Here is a 21,298-nt window from a genome sequence, read left to right on the forward strand (position 1 = left end):
GGAGGAGGGGTTGCTGGTGTCTCGTGGATAGAGACCGGGGTGCTGCTGAAATCCTGCAATGCATAGGGCAGCCCGACAACAAAGAATTCTCCACCCCAAATTTCAACAGTGTCAAGGTTGAGAAGCCCTGGTCTAAACCAAATCCCATCCACTCTCCAAGCTTCACCTCCTCCAGGAAGCCATCCTTGGTCTGCTGTCCCTGATTATTCCTACTGGCCTTTAATCAGGTTTTCCAGCAATAGTAACCAGCCTCCCCCACGAGGGGAACAGCGTCTACCACCTTAAAAATCACCTTTCTTTGTTCACGTTTGTATCGTAAGATAAAACATCTACAGAGAAACACACATAACCTATGTACAACTTAGTGAAGTGTCATCAACGGGATCCCTTTTAACTGCCGTCCAGGCCAGGAAAGGAAACTGTCGCCCCGCCTCAGCTGCTCGACGGGCCACGTGACGTCATAGCCTTACCTGCCCTGAAGCAAACGCCGCCCCGTACAGAAATGGCTTTCCTGCAGGCTCTGTCTCCCCTTGTCATCTCCCATTGCCGTCGCTAGACAAGGTGGTTCAACTGCACCCTTTGGAAATACTAGAGTCTTTCCTTTTCGTTGCCAGTGTGGGAGTAATGAACTGACCTGCTTTCACCCCATGCAGGTGACCAGTCAGGGTCTTTGTTTACTCAGCGTGGACACATGGATGTGGACGTAGTTGAAAGTCTCAATCAGTTGCAAGTACGATGCTTTTTCCAGCTGAACTTGACCATCTTTGGCCAGTGGACACGTCTGCAAGTTTGGACCCAGAGATCTTTCAATACGACCCTGGTCTGTGGCGGCTTTCTTGCTCTCTGGTGTGTCCAGATGCTCCAGGCTCATCTTGTCTATTTCCTGCTGCAAACCCCGAATCAGCCATTTCTCCAAAAAGCCTTGGTTTATTTCTGTAAGAAACTGCATTTCAAGAGCACAGTGTGGACCCAGGGACGCTCATTTATACTGAGTTAGTCCTTTTTTTTAAAAAAGGCTTTTTTGGGGACACCTGGGTGGCACAGTCGTTAAGCGTCTGCCTTCGGCTGAGGGCGTGATCCTGGCGTTCTGGGATCGAGCCCCACATCGGGCTTCTCCACTAGGAGCCTGCTTCTTCTTCTCCCACTCCCCCTGCTTGTGTTCCCTCTCTCGCTGGCTGTCTCTCTCTGTCAAATAAATAAATAAAATCTTAAAAATAATAATAATGAAAATTTTAAAAATTAGAAGCTTTTTTGGTGGACAGAGCTAGGAAATATACCAATATTTCTTTTAACTATAAAGTGCTTCATGAGTTCAAACTGATACTTCCAACTCAAACTCCAGGCCTCCAGCATTTTGACTTAAAGTCTGTCGCACACCTGCTACCCCTTTCCTTGCACGTTTAGAATTCAGGCTCAAAGAACCTGATAATCACATCACAGTATCTCATAATTACTCATTTGCTCTCTCCCTCATCCCACACTCCACCGGCTTGGAGTAACAATACCAGCGTTACTGCCACAGGGCTGATTCCCGAGACAACCCACCGTCTCGCAGGCTCTCCCCAGTCTCACTCTGGTTTCTATGTCTCTCCTGTGCCTATGCCGTTGGTAGGATCTGCGATCCTGTGCGATCCTGTGCAGTCCTAGATCCTCACAGACGTCTCTTAGCTTTGGTCCTAGAGCCAATCTTCCTTCCAGACTTTCCCTGGTTGCTCATTCTCCAGATGGTTGTTTGGGACCCTCAGACCCTGGCGGGAGCAGTCCCTGACTCCCCGCAGCCCGTGCCCGCGCACCTCTCCTGCCGGAAGGTCTGGTTTGCTGGAGGCTCGGTACTGGGCTCACATTTACTTTGCTGGGTATCTTACACATGCTTCTCCACTTTCCTCTGGCAGGAAGCATTGCCATTGGAAAGTCTGAAAACAATCGAATTTTCATCCCTGTAAGTCCCTCACTCTGTTTACCTAAATTCCTGAGGGATTTTCCTCCTTTTTCTTTAAAGGATTTTACTAGAATGTGTTTATATTCTCAAATACACGGTGTGCTCTTGATACGTAGTTCCAGCTCCGATTTCAGGGAAGTTGTCTGGAATTGCAGTGTTAGCGTTTGTCCATTCCTCGTCCGTGACCGCCTCGTGCAGGGGCTCCTGCTACCTCTGTGTTGGGTCTTCTTTGCCAACGGACCTCTGGTAGGCGAGGGTCAGCTTTCTCTGGAATGCTTTTTACCTGCGCCTTTGTTTCTTTTTGGATTTTAAGAGCGTTCCTCCTAGTCACTGTTTTGTTTCTCGCAAGGCTTTATCTACCGTGCTCTTTCTATTTTAGTCTTTATTTCCACAGTTGTTTATTCCTTTGTTTTGAATCTTTCCTGAATTTTGGTGCCTCCTATCCTGGGTTTTCTATCTCCGGTCTACACTGCTCTTTTCCTGGCTTTTACTGTGTCCTTAACATCTGTCAGCTCACCTTGGAATGAAGAGCAGGTTACTTTTCTCCTTTTTCATTTCACGTGGATCATTTTTGGTCCTGAAAACAGTAGGTCACAACTTTGGTCTGGTTTGTGGTGTGTCTTTCTGGACTGCTTTCCTTGTCTACCTGGGGTAGTATTCTGCCTTTTATTCTCTCTTTTTACATAAGAACATCATTATGGAATTTTAATCTCAGTGCTTTTCTGTTGCTCACATTTGGGTGAGATTAGTTGGTTTCTGAGCTTTTAGGTGCTATGGTCTGGGACTGCTTCTCTAACTCTCTGAGCCTGCGTCTGCCTGCATCGGGCAAGACACATGGCTCGGTGTCTCACATTCGGGGCTCCCTGGTCATTCTGAGGGTTCACGAGGCTCGGCCCCCATACCTCCTGCAGCCCTTGTGCTCACCTACTTTGGGACAGTGAGACTCCTGCAGCCAGCGGCTGTCCTCTGAGGCTGTGCACGCTGCTGGCGGGGTCCTGGGGCCGCTTGAGGGCTGTCCTGTTGTCAGGCCGCCCAGCTGCGTCCTTCTTTTCCACCCATATGGATGTAGGGTCCTTTGGGGGCCAAGCCCCTACTCTGAGGCCCATCCTCTGACGGGTGGAGTGACGGAACTCCAGATGGGTTTAGGAAAACTGAGATCAGAGGGACCTGAGCTCCCTTTTCTGGGGAGAACCTGAACACTGTCAGCTTATCTCCACCTACTTCTATTTTGGGGGTCATGGGGACATCTTTATCTGAGTCTTGTCATAAATGCTGTTCTTTGATTTTGCTCTCCAATTGTTCTTTTTTTTTTTTTTTAACATGGGGATTCGGGGGTATTTACAGCTAGGCTGCCCTCCAAACTGCCATCACCTGGAGCCTTCACAAGCCCTTCCATTCCTATGCCTGTTCCATTTACTCCTCCCGGTAACCTGGAGCAGCATGCCATGTGACCGGCCCCGAGGGGGAAGCAACCTGGCCAAGGGCCCTCACCTGACCTGTGGCCAGCTGGGATTTGTCTCAGGAGATGACATCATGGGCCGTGACAGCACCTGGCACCGCACCTGACAGCTAGCGAGCCACCCGGCATCCCTCACTTGCTGAGCACCTACCATGTGCCACACCCCACGTGAGGATGGGGGTGGGGAGGGCAACTCACCTCTGGGCAGCCCAGACTGTGGCCCCCACCACCTGCTGATTCTCCACCCAGACACCTCGCCGACCAGCCACTGCCCCTAGCGGGACCTCACCGCTGCTCCCTGGACGACAGAATATTGTGTGGTCTCTACCTTCACCCCATACCCGTTCAGTGTCCATACAGCCAGAGCCCTCTGGGGCTCCCTGCTCCCGAAGGACCCGGACCAGCCCCCTGGTGGGGCGTTCTGGACCATCTTGGCCCTCCTCATGTCTGTCTCTCTGGCCACATCCGAGCAGTGCTGTGTGCGGGCTGATACTCATGAGCTGCTAACCGCTCAGGGTTTCCCCTAGACTTCCTGCCACCTGCAGCACTCCCGGATCTGGCCGCGGCCTGGAGGAGAGTTCCAAGCTCCCGGCCCGGGGAATGGCTGACGGAGCAGTTCACAGAGAACGAGAGAGCCGGCTGCAGGCCGCCGCGCACCTCCGCGCTCCGCGCTCCGCAGAAACACATGGGTGAGAGGCACCTGCCTGCCCCCGGCCCGACCTGCCTCCCACAGTGGAGGCCAGCCAGCTTCCATCCCCGGCTGAGTCCCCTGTGACAGTGAGGTGGGGATGAAGAAACCCCGGAGAATGCGGGGAAACTGAGGACAGAGGGGACTGGAGCCCTGGCCTGCACCTTCACACTGGGCTGAGGCAGCCTCACGGACATCTCTGCACCTCAGAGTGTGACAGAGTGTGGGTCCCCATGGGCACGGCAGTGGGCACCCCACAGAGGCCTTGCTGTTGAGCACAGAGCACGCGGCCATTCTCTGCGTAGACCAACACCCAAAGGTGACAGAAATGGGGCCACTTCAGCCACGTCAGGGCAGGTAGGTGAGGACTCAGAGGGTCAGAGACCCCACATCCAGGCCCCCGCCCCCGGGAGCCCAGGACAGAGGGGCAGCGCTAGGGGACCAAGAATATACCCACAGCTGGGAGCCAGCTGGCCACAAACCCATGTGGCACTGAGCCCGCCTCAGAGCCACGTGCCACATTTGGCGCATGGTAGGAGCTGATCAGTGTTTGCAAAGCTGGAAATCCCACGAACACAAACAGAAGGGTACTCTGTCTCACAGATCAAGAAGCTGAGGGACTTGCACAGGTGACCCAGCAAGACTGTGGCAAAGCTAGGGTCTGACCTGGGGTTCTCTGAGCCTGGAGCCCTGGCTCCCAGCTGGTCCACCTGTGGCAACATGGTCTGGACAGGCCACAGGGGCCCTGAGGCCAAGAGAAAGTGCCAGGTGATGCCAGGGAGGGCACCTGTCCGGCCGGGAGTCCCAGGTCCTTGCTGCGGTGGAATTGAGGCCTGGGTGAGCACGGCCTGGCTCGGCAACCCAGAGTTTTCGGGAGGGAAGGACACCGCCCGCCCCCTGCAGCACTACAGGCCTTCCCTCCTGCCCAGCCCCTCCACATGCCGAGTGTGCTGGGAAGAGGAAGAGCGTCTCAAACCAGTTCCCCAGGGTCTGGCCTGGCCCTGGGCCCCAGCTGTCCACCCTCCTGAGTCAGCTCTGACTTCCTGATGGACAGGAGCCGGGCCGGGGGCTACCTGGGTCCCGTGCCCTCTACATCCGAGCCCTGGCAGGCTGCCCGGGGCTGCGCCCGCATCCTCGAGCGTGGACTGCATGCGCGCTGCGTGGCGGGTGCCAGTCTGGGTGGGGTGGGTGCAGCCAGAGCAAAGCTGAGGGGCCGCCTGGGAGTCAGAGGCCACGGGGCTCCGCGCGGAGACGCGTTATTGTCTGCGGAGGAGAGTCTCAGGTGCCGGAGAGGATGGCAGCTTCCCAGGGCCCCCCAGCCAGCACACCGCTGCCCTGGACTACGTGCTTGTGTCACCCCAAATTCGTGGTGACACCCTAACCCGCACTGGGGCAGTATTAGGAGGTGGGGCGTTAGGAGATGGTTAGGTCGTGAGGGCGGAGCCGGCCTCGCTCCACCATGTGGGGGCACAGTGAGAAGACTGAACCAGGAGGAGCCCCCCAGGAGCTCCCCCCAGCCGGCTCCCTGCTCTCAGGCCCCTGCCTCCAGACTGAGGATAAGTGTCTGTGGTGCCCGTTACAGTAGCCCGAGCTGACCGAGTGGGGGCCGAGCCCGGCTGTGAGTCCAGGAAACCTGAACCCCAAGTTCATGACAAACACGTGAAATAAATAGTATGTTAGGTGAGGATACATGCAGGCAGCAAAGTAAAGCAGCAGGGCTGGAGTGTGTGTGTGTGTGCGTGCTTGTTCCCGTCTCCGTGTATGGATGTGCGTATCGCTGCGTGTGTGCGTGTACACACACGTGTCTGCCTGTGTGTGTGCACATCTGTACCTGAGTGTGCAGGCACGTGTGTCACTGTGCATATGTGCACACACGCGTCCGCATGAGTGTGTGCGTGTGCATGCATGTGTGTGCACGTCTGTATCTAGGTGTGCAGGCACGTGTGTCACTGTGCATATGTGCACACACGTGTCTGCATGAGTGTGTGCGTGTGCGTACCTGGGCATGCTGGGGGAGGTGGGCCGGTCTTCTCGTGGCTGGAACCTGCCCTGCGGTGGAAGCTCCCACTTGACCTTGCTTGTTCCTGGGGTCTGTCCCAGGCACGTGGGGCAGGTCTGTCTCCTGTCTTTACTCCCTCTCTGCACCCAGGCCTGGCTGGGGGCTGACCCACGCAGACCTCACCCGCTCTCCATCAGCCTGGGGCTGGAGGGGGGGCAGCTCGGCCCCGGCAGCGAGGGAAGTGGTGAGGACGAGGCCAGCAGCACTGAGCCTCCGTGGAGCACCTGCTGCCCGCTGGGCACCATGCCAGGGCCTTAGCGGCATCGCCCTGAACCCTCCTGAACCGGGAAACCTCATCATGCCCACGTGAGGGCTGAGGATTCCAAGGCCAGCAGAAGTAGCATTTCATGCTCAGGGTCCCAGAGAACAGGCTCCCCACACCGGAGTCACCTGCCACCAGACCTGGAGGTGGCTCGCCCAAGGGCATACGGGCCTGGAAGCCAGTCTCCTTTCTGCTGCAGCCCAGGCAGATGGGCCCAGAGATGGAGCATTCATTCATTCATCCATCATTCATTCTCCATGACAAGGTGGCCAGCGGTGCACCGTGAGCCCCGAGGACTGGCTAACCCAGAGGCAGGAGACACGCTCTGCTCCAGCTCTGCTTCTGCGTCCGAGAAGTGAGGGTCCTAACACCTCCCTCGTGGTGAGATGATCAGGGCCGGTGTCCTGCCAAGTGCACAGGCTGCCTCCTGAGATGCCCCTCCCCTCCTGCCCTCAGTGTCGCAGGGGAGCTCTGGTCTGAGGGGCCAGCAGTCTGCCCTGTGGGAGGACGAGGGGCTCCTCCAGAGCGAGCCCAGTTGCGAGAGTGTGCCCCACAGGAGGGCACGGCGGGGAAGACCCCAGGGTGGGGAGCCAGGGCCCTGTCACCTCCACGCCACAGACTCACCCCAGCAGCTGGGCCATCGCTCCGGCGACAGAGGGTTGCACCTGGAAGGGCTTGGCAGGGAAATCTGTGATGTGGAATGCCCTCCATACCCGTCTAAATGGCACGTGTGGGAGCGGCCTGGAGGCACGCTGTTTGAGATACTGCGGTGTAGACAACCACGCCATGACACGCTTTGTTTTCCTTAAAGACTGATTTATTAGGGCTCCTGGGTGGCTCAGTCAGTTAAACATTCAACTCCTGATTTTGGCTCAGGCTCTGATCCCAGGGTCATGAGAGGGAGCCCTGTGTTAGGCTCAGCAGGGAGTCTGCTTGGGATTCTCCCTCTCTCCCTCTTCCACGGCCCCTCCCCCATAAAATAAATAAAATCTTTTAAAATAAATAAATAAATAATTTAAAAAAGAGAAGATATTCTTCTACTTTAAAAAAGATTTTGATTTATCTATTTGAGAGAGAGAGAATGTGAGAGCACCCGTCAAGGGGAGGGGCAGAGGGAGGGAGAGAATCTCGAGCAGACTCCCTGCTCAGCGAGGGGCCCGAGGCGATGCTCCATCCCACGACCCTGAGGTCATGAGACCTGAGAGGAAACCAAGAGTCAGTTGCTCCGCAGACTGAGCTGCCCGGCACCCCAGCCGTGACATGCTGGGGGCGGGGCACAGATGAGAGGTACGGAGGTACTGAGGCGGCCCTCTCTGTAAATGCACGTCTCTGTTTGGTTCATTTTTTTTTTTAAAGATTTTATTTATTTATGTGACAGAGAGACAGCCAGAGAGAGAGGGAACACAGCAGGGGGAGTGGGAGAGGAAGAAGCAGGCTCACAGCGGAGGAGCCTGATGTGGGACTCGATCCCGGTACGCCGGGATCACGCCCTGAGCCGAAGGCAGACGCTTAACCGCTGTGCCACCCAGGCGCCCCTGTTTGGTTCATTTTTGTACCCTGGGCACATAGTAGGTGCTCAGTAAATCTCTGCTCAATGAACAGATCAACAAAGGACGGGCGCTGCTGAATGGTCGTGGGATGACAGGTGGTTTTTCTTTCTTTTTGCCTATTTTTACATTTTTTTGGCAATAATTACATAGAATTTTTAATGTGAGAAAAAAAGAACCGCAGAGATTTCAAAACCTCGTCACTGCACATCTGGTGTGGCCACAAGGAAGTGAAGGGGCTTTGGGGCAACAGCAGCTCTGTGAGGCCCCAAGGGTCACAACGGCCAATGTGACATCTGCATGTGGCTGAGACGCACAGAGGGTCTGGAAGGAACCAAGCCATGGGAGCTGGGGGGCTTTTCTTCCCTCGCTCATGCCCCCTGCTTATCACACTGCTGGGGTAATGGGTCTATTCCAGGAAGGGACACAGGACTGCGGGGCACGAGGGACACGGCTCCAGAGCCTCTCACTTCACTCCAGGGGCCTCGGTTTTCCCACCCGTGAAATGGGCTGATGACAGAGCCCTCGGCCAGTGTGAGAAGTGACTGCTGCCGTCCCAGGGCTTGGCCCCCGCCGTGTCATCAGGCCCGCTTCATTTCCTTCCCTTTTCCTGCCCTGCTGTTCCCAGGGTTAAGCAAGATGTTGCTCATACACGTTACTGCCGGTGGCAGAGGCACGGAAGAAGGGCCCGTTCCCGCATCACTGAGGCTGGCCCGGGGAGAAGGAGGACAGGAGGGTCCTGGACAAGGAGCAGGGCTGAGCCCACAGCCCAGGGCTGGGTCTCAGCTTGGCCACTCAGCAGTGGGCACAGCACCCCTCTGTGAAGGGGGCACGGTGGGGCCCACCTGTCAGGGCTCTTGAGATGGCTCGCTCTTCCGGTGGGTACCCCCCCCCCGTGCCCAGAAGACCCTCTGTCCCCACCCTCCTGTGCAACCCTGGCTCAGCCGCCAGCCTGTTTCTGCTGCCTGCCCTTCTCCTGCATCCACTCTCCAGCAGGCCCGGGGCTGGCCTGGAGCACAGCTGGGCCTTTGCTCTTCTCCCTCAAAGCCCAAACTCAAGGAGCTTGACTCACGGTACTGACTGGTCTGCTTCCTTGTGGTTTGGGAGGAAAGGAACATGTGAGACGCAACGTCGGAGCCTTGGGGCCCATCTCTCTGCTCAACGACCCTGTGCCGGTCCCGCTGCTCGTGGCTCCGCGTGAGCGCTGGTGGGCCCACTGTGTGTGGGACTTCGGTGGGACCGCAGGCAGCACTGGGAAGCCCACGGAGCCATGGCCCACGTCCGTGGAGGATCGGGGAATGTGCACCTGCCCAGTGCCACGGAAACTGTGTGGTTTGTGCAGGTTTTCGCTCTGCTGGTGAGAAGAGAATGCGTTGGCATGTACAACCCACGGAATACAATCTGTATGGTCTGGGTGAGTCTGCACACGAGCTGAACGCTTGTATTTAAAACTGGCATCCCACAATATAAACACGGATGACAAAATTCAGCATTTTATTTTATTAGCATTATTAATTTGATCAGTACTTATTCAACAAACCAATGATGTGAAAATTTAACATTTAATGTTTCACTACTCAGAACTTTTCCTTGTCATCCTTCTGTACTTTCTTTTTAAGTTTTTCGCCGTTATAACTTTCACCTACTCAAAAAATAAAATTATATTGAAAACCAATCTTGCCATGTTAATGGGTCAAAACACTTAACATTCTTAAGATGGCAACGCTTCTCCAAGTTCATGTACAGACACTATGCAATCTCTATCAAAATTCCAGACCAGAGGAGACCTTGGGCTACCAGACCCTGCTTTGTCCACACATGCAGAGAGTCAGAAGTGGCTGGGAATTCACATCTCCCTAGAGTTACCGTCCATGCAGAGATGGACAAGCTGACCCAAAATTTCACATGGAAATTGAAGGGACCCAGAAAGGCTGAAACAATCTTGAAAAAAGAACAAAGTTGGAGAACTCAGACTCCACCGTTTCAAAAGTTACTAGGAATTATGGTCATTCGAGGCTGTGTGGTACTGCCATAAGAATGCAGGTGTAGGCAGGTGAAACAGAGTTGAGGGTCCAGAAATAAGCCCTCACATTTTCGGTCAACTGATTTTTGATAAGCATAGAAAGAATAATTTTTTCAGCAAATGATACTGGGACAACTGGATGTTCATTTGCAAACAGAATGAAGTCGAACCCCTACCTCACACCATGCGCAAGAATTAGCTCACAATGGATCGAAGATCTAAATCTAAGGGCTAAACTATAAAACTCTTAGAAGAAAACATAAGGGTTAATCTTCATGATTTTGGATGAGGCAATGGTTTTAGATATGACCCCAAAAGCACAGACAACAGAAAAAAATAAGAGGCAAATTGGATTTCATTAAAAATAAAACCTTTTGTTTTTCAAGGGGCACCATCAGGAAAGTAAAAAGACAATCACAGAATGGGAAAGAATCTTTGTAATATACAGCTGATAAAAGACTTATATCCAGAACATATGAAGAACCTTAAATGCAAAAATAAAAACGCAAATTTAATTTAATCCAGTTTAACAATGGGCAAAGGATCTGAATATACAAGCACTTCAAAGAAGACATACCAATGGCACCTAGCACCTGAAAGATCGCAGCATCGTTAGCCGACAGAGAAAAGTGAATCAAAACCAAAATGAGATGCAACTTGTATCATCCAGCTCAGCTGCTGTAACAAACACCACAGGCCAGAGGCCGAAACAACAGTAACTTATTTCGAGAAGTCCTGGAAGTTAGAAGTTTGACATCAAGACATTATCAGGGCCAGGGGCGCCTGGGTGGCGCAGTCGTTAAGCGTCTGCCTTCAGCTCAGGGCGTGATCCCGGCGTTCTGGGATCGAGCCCCACGTCAGGCTCTTCCGCTAGGAGCCTGCTTCTTCCTCTCCCACTCCCCCTGCTTGTGTTCCCTCTCTCGCTGGCTGTCTCTCTCTGTCAAATAAATAAAATCTTAAAAAAAAAAAAAAAGACATTATCGGGGCTGGTTTCCGGCAAGGCCTCTCGTCCTAGTGTGTGGACAGCGACCTTCTTGCTGCGTCCTCACGTGGCCTTCCCTCGGTGCATGCTCACACACACACACACACACACACACACACACACATGCATGCATGAGTCTGCTATCTCTCATCTTATAAGGACACCACTCCTACGGGGTTAAGACCCACCCTTATGACCTCATCTAAACTAAATGACCTCCCTACCCTCAAACACAACTTCACTGAGGGTTTAGGGCTTCAACATATGAATTTGGGGGAACACAATTCAGTGCATAACACCACGCACGCCCCTGGGACTGGCTTATTCAAAGAGACAGATGATACTGAGTGTTGTAGAAAGCATGGAGGGATTGGAACCCTTATGTTCTGCTGGTGGGAGTGCCAGGTTCCACAGCTGTATGCCTTGGGAACAGTCAGCAAAAGATGAGTTTTTGAACACCAAAGATTCTTTTTTTATTATTATCGTGATAAAATACACGTTACATGAAATTTACTATTTTAGCCATTTTTAAGTATATGGCATTACGTAAATTCAAATTCCCTTGCAGCCATCACCACCATCTATCTCCAGAACTTTTCCGTCTCCCCAAACTGACAATCGTCTCCCCCAACACTAACCCCCCTGCCCCCAGGTGCCAGCCCCTGGCTCCACACAGTCCTCTGTCTCTCTGCACCTGACCACTCCAGTTCTCTCTCAAGTAAGTGGATCGGGCTCTGTCCTTTTGTGTCTGGCTTCTCTCAGCCTGTTGTCTTCCAAGGTTATCGTGGTTACGTGTGCCAGAATTTCTCTCCCCCCTTTCTTTTTTTTTAAGATTTTATTTATTTATTTGAGAGAGGGAGAAAGAGAGAGAGCGTGGGGGGGATCAAATGAGATGACGTAAGCAGCTGCTGGGCAAGCAGCCTGTGCCTGAGTCAGAGCCCCACCGTGGGGCTGCTATGATCCCACGCCACCGCTCCAGCCTCCCAGCTGACCCTCTTCTCCCGTGCCCCTGATCCCCAGGGCGTCCACGCCCCTCAGCATCACCCCATTTACATCTCCAACATCTTCTCTCGCCTGCTCCCTCTCCTTCAGCTCTCCCCAAACTGAAGCCACCCCCCCTGCCAAATGTGAATGAGTCAACTTCACCTCCTGTTGTGGGTCAGATCGTGTCCCCCAAAAAGATATGTTCAAGTCCTAATCCCTGGTACCTGTGAACACCATCTTATCTGGATATAGAATCTTTGCGGATGGAAGCAAGTTCAGATGAAGTCAGACTGGAATGGGGTGGGTCCTAATCTAGTGACTGCTGTCCTTATAAGAGGGACATTTGGACAGAGATTGGAGGGGTGTCTACGAGCCAAGGATCGCCAGCGACAGCTGCCAACCACCCGAGGCCGGGAAGAGGCAACGAAGGATCCTCTCCTAGAGGCTTCTGAGAGAGCACGGCTCTGCCAACACCCTGATTCCAGACTTCCAGCCTCCAGAGCTGCGGGACAATACATTCCTAGTGTTCCAAGCCTCCTTGTGGCACTTTGTTAGATGGCCCAAGGTGACTAACACACTTACACAGTCCCCTCCCCAGGATCCCTTCCCCTCAACATCTCCCCCGTCCCAATACTATCTCACCCTTCCAGGCTAGCCTCAAGAGCCTCCTTTTCCTCCAGGAAGCCTTCCCTGAACATCACTCCCCCTCCTCCCCTCCCACGGCTGCTTCTGCAAGTGTGTGCCCCCGCCCCCAACATCTCATAGTGCTTTGTACCCAACTTAACATGTACCGCGTTCTGCCCTAAAGTAAACTGTGTGAGAAGACCTCCTGGAAGGGAAGATGCTTCCTTCCTGAAAGAGGTGTCCCTGAACAGGGTTCTGCAGGATGAGTAAGAGTTTGCCAATTGGCCTAGGATTTGGCAGCTTTGTGACAGTCACTGAGTACATTTGTTTAGTCATGTCTTCACTCAACAATCATTTATTAAGTGACTTTGCCCAGACTTGTTCACCAGAATGTGGCCCCCAGGGGCAGGGCCGCACCTCATTTATCTCTGGCTGGGCCCCCCTGCTCCCAGGATCTCCTAGCAGCCCTGGCCCAGGCTCAGCTTGACTTTATGCCCAGCGAAGTTTGTGACTTGAGGGCATTTTCCAAGGGCGGATGAAGCCTTGGGCATGGGAGCGTCTGGCAGGAGGGAGGGCAGAAGGCCACAGAGCCTCCCAGGTTAGCGAAAATAGGACTGCTCTGTGTTGGAAGCACAGAGGCTAGGGAGACGCTCTTGGTTCCAAATCCCGACCCTGCTACTTCCCAGCTGAGAGATCTGGCGGCGCTAAGGTTCTGGTCTGTACCTGTTAAGAGGGGGTAACAGAGCCCGGGGTCAGGTGGGCACTCGGGGCCAGAGGATGACTCTGCCTCCCGCAGTAACGGCACTGGCCAGCAGGGGTCTCCAGAGCGACTTGAATGCTCTGGCTCTGGCTTTGGCGCAGGGTGGGCGGGAAGCTGGAGGGAGGCTGTGTGGCAAGGTCTGTCCACCTTGCACTCAGCCGACAGGTCCCCCCGCAGAGCTCCAGGACACGGCAGGCGGGTCAGGCTGGGACACTGTGCACTGAGCCGGCCTATGGACCGGCCCTGGGGACAGCGCAAGGTGACACACGTTTCTGCTTCCAGCGGGGTCGCCGCCCACGGGTGTCTCACAGGGCCACAGACGATGCCAGCCAGGGCCATGGGGTGGGGGGAGGCCACAGGGCTCTGATGGTAAAGACCTCGTGCTTTGCGCAGCTGCCCAGACCCAGGCACACTTAACTCATGTGAGCCTTCCTGCAGCCCGTGTTACACATGAAGAACCAGACACAGAGAGGTTAGGAGCTTGCCTGAGGTCACACAGCAGGTCGGTGGCAGAGCTGGGATGACAACCCAGATGATGTGGTAATACCCACACTCTGACCACCGTGCCTCATGCCTGGTAGAAGCAGCCCTGGCTTCCTGATTAGGCGGGGGTGACAGCCAAGGACAACTTAACAGAGGAAAAGGAGAGGAAAGGAGGTCCTGTGGAGGGAACTGCATGAGCGGAGGCTCAGAGGCATGAGAATACAGGCAGAGAGGCCAGTCGTGCAGAGGAGCTTCACGGGAAGGAGGGTGCAGAAGGGAACTGCTGTAGAGCTGAACGCAGGGGACTCACAAGGTCAGCTCTGTGGGTGGAACCTTCCCGGCGGCTGTGGGGTGGGCAAGGACTAGGGGGGCCAAGTGGGAAAGCCAGGGAAGAGGCCAGCGCTGTCTCCGGGAGGAAGCTGCAGCAGGTTCTGGAGCCTCGGTCAGGCCTCCCTTGGTGATCAGAGACAGAAATCTGCAAACGGCAGTTTTGAGGCTCCAGGAGCATCCCCTCCATGGGTGGCCATGCAGCTGGCCCCTGAAACTGAAATCAGGGCGTGGAAAGCCATCAGGATCCTGTCTGTCTGTCTGTCTGACCAGCTCCTCTCGGCCCCTGGCTTCCTCCCTCCCTCTCTCCTGCACCTGTTCTCCACATGGCAGTATATGTGGCCCCTTCAACTCCCAGTGCAGGCATAAAGTCCCACAAAAGGAAGCCACTGGCCTCACGTGGGGCAGATGCCCACCCCAGACGGGCTCTGCTGTGGGCGGGACAGATTGTGCAAACGTGTGGCAGGTCCCCGGGAACCATGTGGCTGGAGCTGGGAGTAGTGGCTCCCAGAAGGAAAGAGTAGGGCCACACCAGACCTCTGGAGCCAGCAGACCTCTGCCCTGGCCCGAGCTTGCAGACACCTGGCCTTAAAATCCAGCTTCTCTGAGCTCAGGTAAATGTGAGGTGGCCCAGCCAGCTGGACAGGTCAGTCCTGGGCACAGTTCCACCAGCGTGAGCTTACTTGTCTCTCCAGTGTCTCTGCACCAGGGGGCTTGAAGGCATCAGAGAGCTCTAGGTTCAAATCCTGGTTTGGTCACTACAGTAGTTTAAAGGTGACCATAAATTCTTTGATGTCCTTTCTTTGAGAGTCAGGTCCCATAACTGCTTGACCAATAGAATATGATGGAAGTGACGGCGTCCTTATTTCTGGGCCTGGGCTTTTAGAGAGAGCTGGGTTCTCGGCTCCTGGAGCACCTGCTCTAGGAGCCAGGCTCCCCTACTGTGAGGACGCCCACGCGAGAGGCTCCCGGCAGAGCCAGGGCCCGCTTGGTGGCAGGGAGCGGACCGTCCAGGAGGCGGGTCCCCATCCAGCGGCCCTGGCTGACGCCGTGGAGCACAGAGCAGCCTTCCCCACTGAGTCCTGCCAACATGCAGGCTTGGGAACAAAATAACATGATATGAAAGGTTTTCAGCCACTGAGTTTGGGGGTGTCTTGTTATGCAGCAAGAGCTCACTTGAAGTAACTTATCACCTGTGTGGCCCTGGGAGGAGGACGCGTGGTTTCTGGAACCTGTTTTCTCATCGGAGAGCAGAGAGAGTCTGTACGTCGCGGGGTTTGGTCAAAATTGAGCATCCAGGGGCGCCTGGGTAGCGCAGTTGTTAAGCGTCTGCCTTCGGCTCAGGGCGTGATCCCGGAGTTCCAGGATCGAGTCCCACATCGGGCTCCTCCGCTGGGAGCCTGCTTCTTCCTCTCCCACTCCCCTGCTGTGTTCCCTCTCTCTCACTGGCTGTCTCTCTGTCACATAAAAAAAAAAAAAAAATCTTAAAAAAAAAAAATTTGAGCATCCAGAACACTGCTTAGCGCTGTCATCCAACTCCCGAAACAGCGTCGAATCAGCGAATCCCCACGTCACAGGCAAAGCTGCTGAGGACGCTTGCCCAGGTCACACACCAGCGAGCAGCCGCACGAGGATTCAAACCCAGGATGGGGCTACAGTGCAGTCCCAGAATTTTCCAGACACAGCCCTGCCTCTGCAAAGCACACACCCCTAAGACAGCCTTCGGGTCCCACTGACTTTGCTTCTTTTCCCAGAAACCACCGTCTTCCCTTTCCAGAGAAATCCCACCTCCCCAAGAACGGCTGCAGCAATGCTCCCACCCTCAAGTTGAAGGGCAGATGGGCAGACCCCCTGGGCCCAACTTTCCTGACCGATGGCACGTCCTTCTCCGTGGTGACACTGCCCTGGCCCTGAGACCTGCTGGCCTGGGAGCAGCCCTCCCCGATGGTCACACTGCTGCCGGCAGTGACCCCGAGCAGCGGATGGCAGCTCTGACTCAAGGCTCAAGAACTTCCGGGGGTCTGAGTGCCCACCTGGCATCTGCACCCCTGTGTCGACCGCACCTCCCCCTTTCCTTTCCCTCCCAGAGCGGCTGGAGGACCAGCCCCAGGCAGGACTTGGGAGGCTGGTGACAACATGAGGTTCAGGGTTCAGCAGGGTACCTGGGGCTGCAGGGGAGCCCCAGGAGTGCTGTGCCCTGGGCAGGGGCCTCCAGGGGGCAAGTGAAGCTGTGGAGAGGTGGGGCAGTACTGGGAGCTGGGATCGGTCAGCACCCGTCCGCAGGTCCATTTCTCACCACGTTCATGCGGGAGGTCTCACGGGTGGTTGGCAGAACGCTGAATCAATTTTCTTTTCAAGGTAAAAACAAACAAACAAACAAAAAAAAAAACAAGGAACAACTCGGCAAAGAAGGCAGGCAGGTAGAAGCAAAGAATAAATAATGGTGTTGTGTATTCTAAGCCATAGCTGGGGAGACAGGGCCCCCGCCCCAATACAGTGTGATCCCCAGGGAGGTCACCAGCCTGGAGGGATGGGAGGGGACAAAGAGAGCAGTTGCCCAGAAGCTGCAGCGAGGAGTTCCCCTTGCCAGGCCCAGGCCGAGGCCTGCTGTGACCCGCGGCCATGTGGTTTCTGAACCGTGCGTGGTTAGGACGCGACACAGTGCACTGTAACGGGACAGTGCTCTTCCCTGTGGCTGAGGCACGGTCACACACAGCTGGCTGGGGGCCAAGGCAGGCAGCCGCAGGGCGACGGGGCACTTACCAGAGGTCACTGGGAAAGGAGACACGGCCACGGGCAGGGCATTTCCAGCTCTGCTCATTTTCTGCTGTGTGCCCTGGAGGAAGTCCCTCACCCTCTCTGTGCTGAGTGGCCTGGCCTGTAAAATGGGCCCTGGCTGTTCCACACAGGAGTGTGGGGTGACCGTGCGTGCGCCCCACCCACCCCGAGGCTTCCTCTCCCTGGCCTCCCCACCGCCTCACCGTCCTCCCTGTGAGCCCTGCGGGGACTGCCGAGGGCTCCCCTCTGGACTGCCCCCACGGTCCTCTGGAAGGGGCCACTGCTGTCCCTGTCTCCTCTCCAGATGGCACCACCACCTCCCCCGCGGGAGACGTTTTTCTGGAAGGGCTTCGGGCAGGAGACCATGGCCAGGTGTGGGAGCAGAGCTGAGAGAGTCTCCAAGGGAGGCGGCACCCCAGAAACAGACACCACGGAGGTCCCCGGGGCGGCCGCACCTCCTGCTACAGACAGAGGGACGCTTCCCACCTGACACATCATACGTGCTGCGGGCCGCGTGCTGCTGCTCCAGTGGCTCCCTCACCGCCCCAATGTCACCCCACAACGTCAGCACACACCCAATGCACCGAAGGCCTTTCTGGGAGGCCGAGAGCCCACCTGGCACCTGCACCCCTGTGCCTGCCGGCTCCCCTACCAGGTGTGTGCGCAAGTCCGGCAGCGGGAGCCGACGGGGCTGGGCGGCTGGGTCCAGGGAACCATCTGGAAATGCACATGGAGTTGGGGAGCAGGTCCTGCCCCCGGCCGTTGTAACAAACTCCTGCAGACTCTGTGGCCCAAAACAACTGTGGTCATTTTCTCACTGTTCCAGAGGCCACAAGTCTGCACGCGGATCCAGTGACCAAAATCAAGGTGTTGGTAGGATGTGCGCTCCAGCGGCTCTGGGGGGAGTCCGTTCCCTGCCTTCTCCAGCGTCGGGAGCTGCCTCCCTGCCTCCCCGGGGCCATCCTGCATCTTCAGCGCCAGCAGGGTGAGCACTGCCTTCTGTCCCTGTCAACTCCCACCCCGCTTCCCTCTCCGACACTCGCGATTGCATTCAAGGCCCATCCAAACAACGCGGGGCAATCCTCCCATCTCAAGATCCTTAACTGAATCACACCGGCAAAGTCTCTTTCGCAGAGCAGGTAATATTCACGGGTTTAGGGGATCAGGACCTGGCTATCCTGGGGGACCCTGATCCAGCCTACCGCAGTGTGGAAACAGCTGGGGGGCTGCTGCACTCTTGTCCGTGCCTGTCATTTATGAGGACTGAAGCCCTTCTCCCACACAGCCTGTGCACAGCCGCAGGAGCCTTCTTAACCCAACACTCAGGCCGCCATTTACCAAGAGGTCAGAGTTGGTTCACAAGCGGAAACTTAGGTGCTTTCTCCACAGTAGGCATTTGAAATCACTTAATTAACCTAAACCATGAGAGGAGTCACCGGGCAATGTTCCCCCGGTGTTAACTTTACCGTACAAACTATTTTAACACATTCTTTCAGCAGAGTTGTGTAAAAGAGAGCTTCTGCAAGGAGAATGAGCAAACCTGAGTCCTAGGGTCATTTGCCAGGATGTGTTCCACAGCAGTGTGGGGGCGGGGCCTGCAGGTCCCTGGATCGAACCAGTCCTGATGCCAACCCACATCTCCTCTGCCCCACCCCACGCCAGCCCCACTGGGGTGGGTGACCAGCTCTGGGCAGGCGCCCACTCAGGGTGTCACCCGCCGGCCCCTCGCCTGGGCCCGGGATACACCCCACCTGCATCCTCCCCAAGGCTTCTCCCCAGGTGGGAGGCCCTTGGGGGCAGCTCCACGCTCAAGCAGTCATGCCCGTGCAGCCACCCCTGACCACTCAGCCAGGGGAGAAGCCAGTGGGTAAATGCTGCCCCAAAGACAGTTCTGAGATCCCTCCACAGGCTCCCCGGGAGCTGACACAGGATGGACCCCGGGTGCCCCGGCCGAGCCCAACATGACACCTGCGCCTCAGTTCCTCCTCTGACCCTGCTCCCTGAGGTCAGACTGCGGGCTCTGCAGAGCGGCCACCCCTGAACCGGTTACTCCTGGCTCCTGGGTTCAGAGCCACCCTTCTGATCCACTTGCAATCAGAAGGAAGGAGGACGGCAGTCTCCTGTTCAGAGCAGGGGCACGAGGGGGGCCTCCTGCCAGACAGCGGCTCTGGGTCGGCTTTCTCAGAACGGGGGGCCCTGGAAGGAAAAGGCTATCAAACGTGTGTGCCAGCCGGCTCTGCTGGGGAGCAGAGTCCCCACAGTGAACACCCATCCTCCCTCCGAGGGCCCAGGGTCCGGGACTGAGCCGCCGGCTGCTTCTGCCCCAGGTCTCTCACCTGCAGCCTGGACGGGGCTGACGTGCCCTCGGCCACGCTGTCGCACTCACGTGGCTGTCCTCCCCACGCGGGCCTCTCCACACGCGCCCGAGCGTCCCCACGGCCCGGCGCGCCTCCCCTGCAGCAGCGGTCCGGGGCCAAGACGGAGGCCACGCCGCTGGCTTCCGCCGCCCCCATGGGTCACATGGGTCAGCCCGCCCCCGACGGGAGGCCACTTCACGATGTGAGTCCCAGGGAGCGGGCTCACTGGAGGTCAGCGTGGAGGCTGGCTGCCCCTGCATAAGAGTAAAAGCTCTGTGACCCGGGTGTCTGAACCAAACCAGCTGATTTGGACACAATGTTACATTTCCCCGTATAAACACCAGAACTAAGTCCCCGCGAGGTCCTTCCTTTGCCCCCTGGTCTGCTGCTTCTCGGTTGACACGTCTGGGCAAGGACGGAGAGCATCTAGGACTGGCCTGGTGTTCGCTGGGCACATGAGAGGGTCCCTCGGTCCCCCCAAAGCCCCCGGTCTCCAGGCCCTGGGCTGGGGGAGGCTGAGCAAAGAGGCGTGACGTTCAGGCACATGGTCAGTAAGAGGTGGGGTGGGGATTTGGACTAGGCTGGCCAGAGCCCAGCCATAAGCTGCCCAGGGGAGGGGACAATCTGCAAATAGGGTTGACCCTGGGTCCCACCCCAAGTGTTCGTGTGCCATAGCGCCCCATGCCCCAGCCTCCAACCACCAAGCCCTTTTGGGGCCCTTCCCGCTCCCCCCCCCCGCCCGGCCACTGGCTCATGAGCTCCTGGGCCTTGCAGCTTGGCTCTGCCCCACATGCTGTGACCTGCTTTGTCCTTCCCAGACACTCCAGCCCAGCCCAGGCCATTTGGCCTGACCCAGTCAGTCCCCTCCAGGGGATGGAGTCTGGAGACAGCCTTTGGCCCCACTAGGGCCAGAGACCCACGGTCTGGAAGCCCTCAGCACTGTTCCCAGCAGGTCCTATCTATTCCGTGTGCACCTACTGTGTGTCAGATGCTGCGCTGGGCCCTGTGACAAGCGACGCCTCGTGCCTGCTCTCAGGGAAGTTACGGGCAGCAGAGGGGACAGGCAGAAAACCAGCGAATGCCTGGATACATTGGGCTCCTTGTTATAAGTGCCTCCTGGCTGGTCACTGGATTCTGTGAGGGGGCTGCGGGGGCGGGGGTGGGGGAGGGGCTTTCCAAGGAGGTGACATTCAGGCTGAGATAGGAAGAACACCAAGGAGTCGCTGAGGCACATAGCAAGGGGAACAGAGCTCTAGCGAGGAGACAGCAGTGCAAAGGCCCTGAGGTTGGAACACTTGGCACAGTGGAGGGACTGGGAGAGGCCAACCAGGTTGGCACCCCCGCCCCGACCTCGCCTCTCTGACCCCAGCCTGTGTAGGAAAAGAGAGATAATAAACCTAGTCCTGGGAACTGAGGATGACAAGGGTGGAACGTCTGTGTGCTCGGTGACTAGCGCTAGTGTTAATGACAGTGCAGGGGCACCTGGGAGGCTCAGTCAGTTAAGCGTCTGCCTTTGGCTCAGGTCATGATCTCAGCGTCCTGGGATCCAGCCCCACATGGGGCTCTCTGCTCAGCGGGGAGCCTGCTTCTCCCTCTGCCTGCTGCTCTCCCTGTTTGTGCTCTCTCCCTCTCTCCCTCTGACAAATAAATAAGTAAAATCTTAAACAAAACAAAACAGTGTAGACAGGCAGTGGGGGTGGCAGGGGCAGTGCGGTCCTGGAAGGAGGGGCCGAGATGGGGTCTTGCAGCTGACCCTTCCCTGCCTGTGACTTGGGGCCGGGTTCCACGGTCAGATGAAGTTGTATGCTCAGGAACAATGCCCCCGGGGGCCAAGCATCTATTTTGTGTGATCCAGACACAGCCCCCATATGCCAGGAAAGTGGGGCTCACAGGTGGGTGCGGGAGTGGGCCCTGGGTCTGGGCTTCCACAGGCCATCCTCACCCAGGCCACCCCGTCCCTGCACAGGAGCAAAAGAGAGTGTCTCAGGGATCCGGAAGCTGTCCCACCAACCACAGGACAGCTGTG

The 21,298-nt window shown here is 56.3% G+C and overlaps 1 protein-coding gene and 1 long non-coding RNA gene across 2 annotated transcripts in view; both read left to right on the forward strand.

The window, feature by feature from the left end:
• LOC148108148 (uncharacterized) overlaps window positions 1–21,298 on the forward strand; it is a 183,592-nt gene that overhangs the window by 48,214 nt on the left and 114,080 nt on the right. The window lies entirely within an intron of this gene.
• LOC148108152 (uncharacterized) overlaps window positions 9,225–21,298 on the forward strand; it is a 100,024-nt gene continuing 87,950 nt past the window's right edge. The window contains exons 1-3 of the mRNA XM_087853928.1: window positions 9,225–9,368; window positions 17,220–17,287; window positions 19,243–19,474. Of these exons, the coding sequence (XP_087710054.1) occupies window positions 9,225–9,368; window positions 17,220–17,287; window positions 19,243–19,474 (444 nt within the window). The remainder of the gene's footprint in view (window positions 9,369–17,219; window positions 17,288–19,242; window positions 19,475–21,298) is intronic.

Source organism: Ursus americanus, chromosome 22 (assembly GCF_024610735.1).
Source record: "Ursus americanus isolate L20-20 chromosome 22, mUrsAme1.1.p, whole genome shotgun sequence".
NCBI lineage: Eukaryota > Metazoa > Chordata > Mammalia > Carnivora > Ursidae > Ursus > Ursus americanus.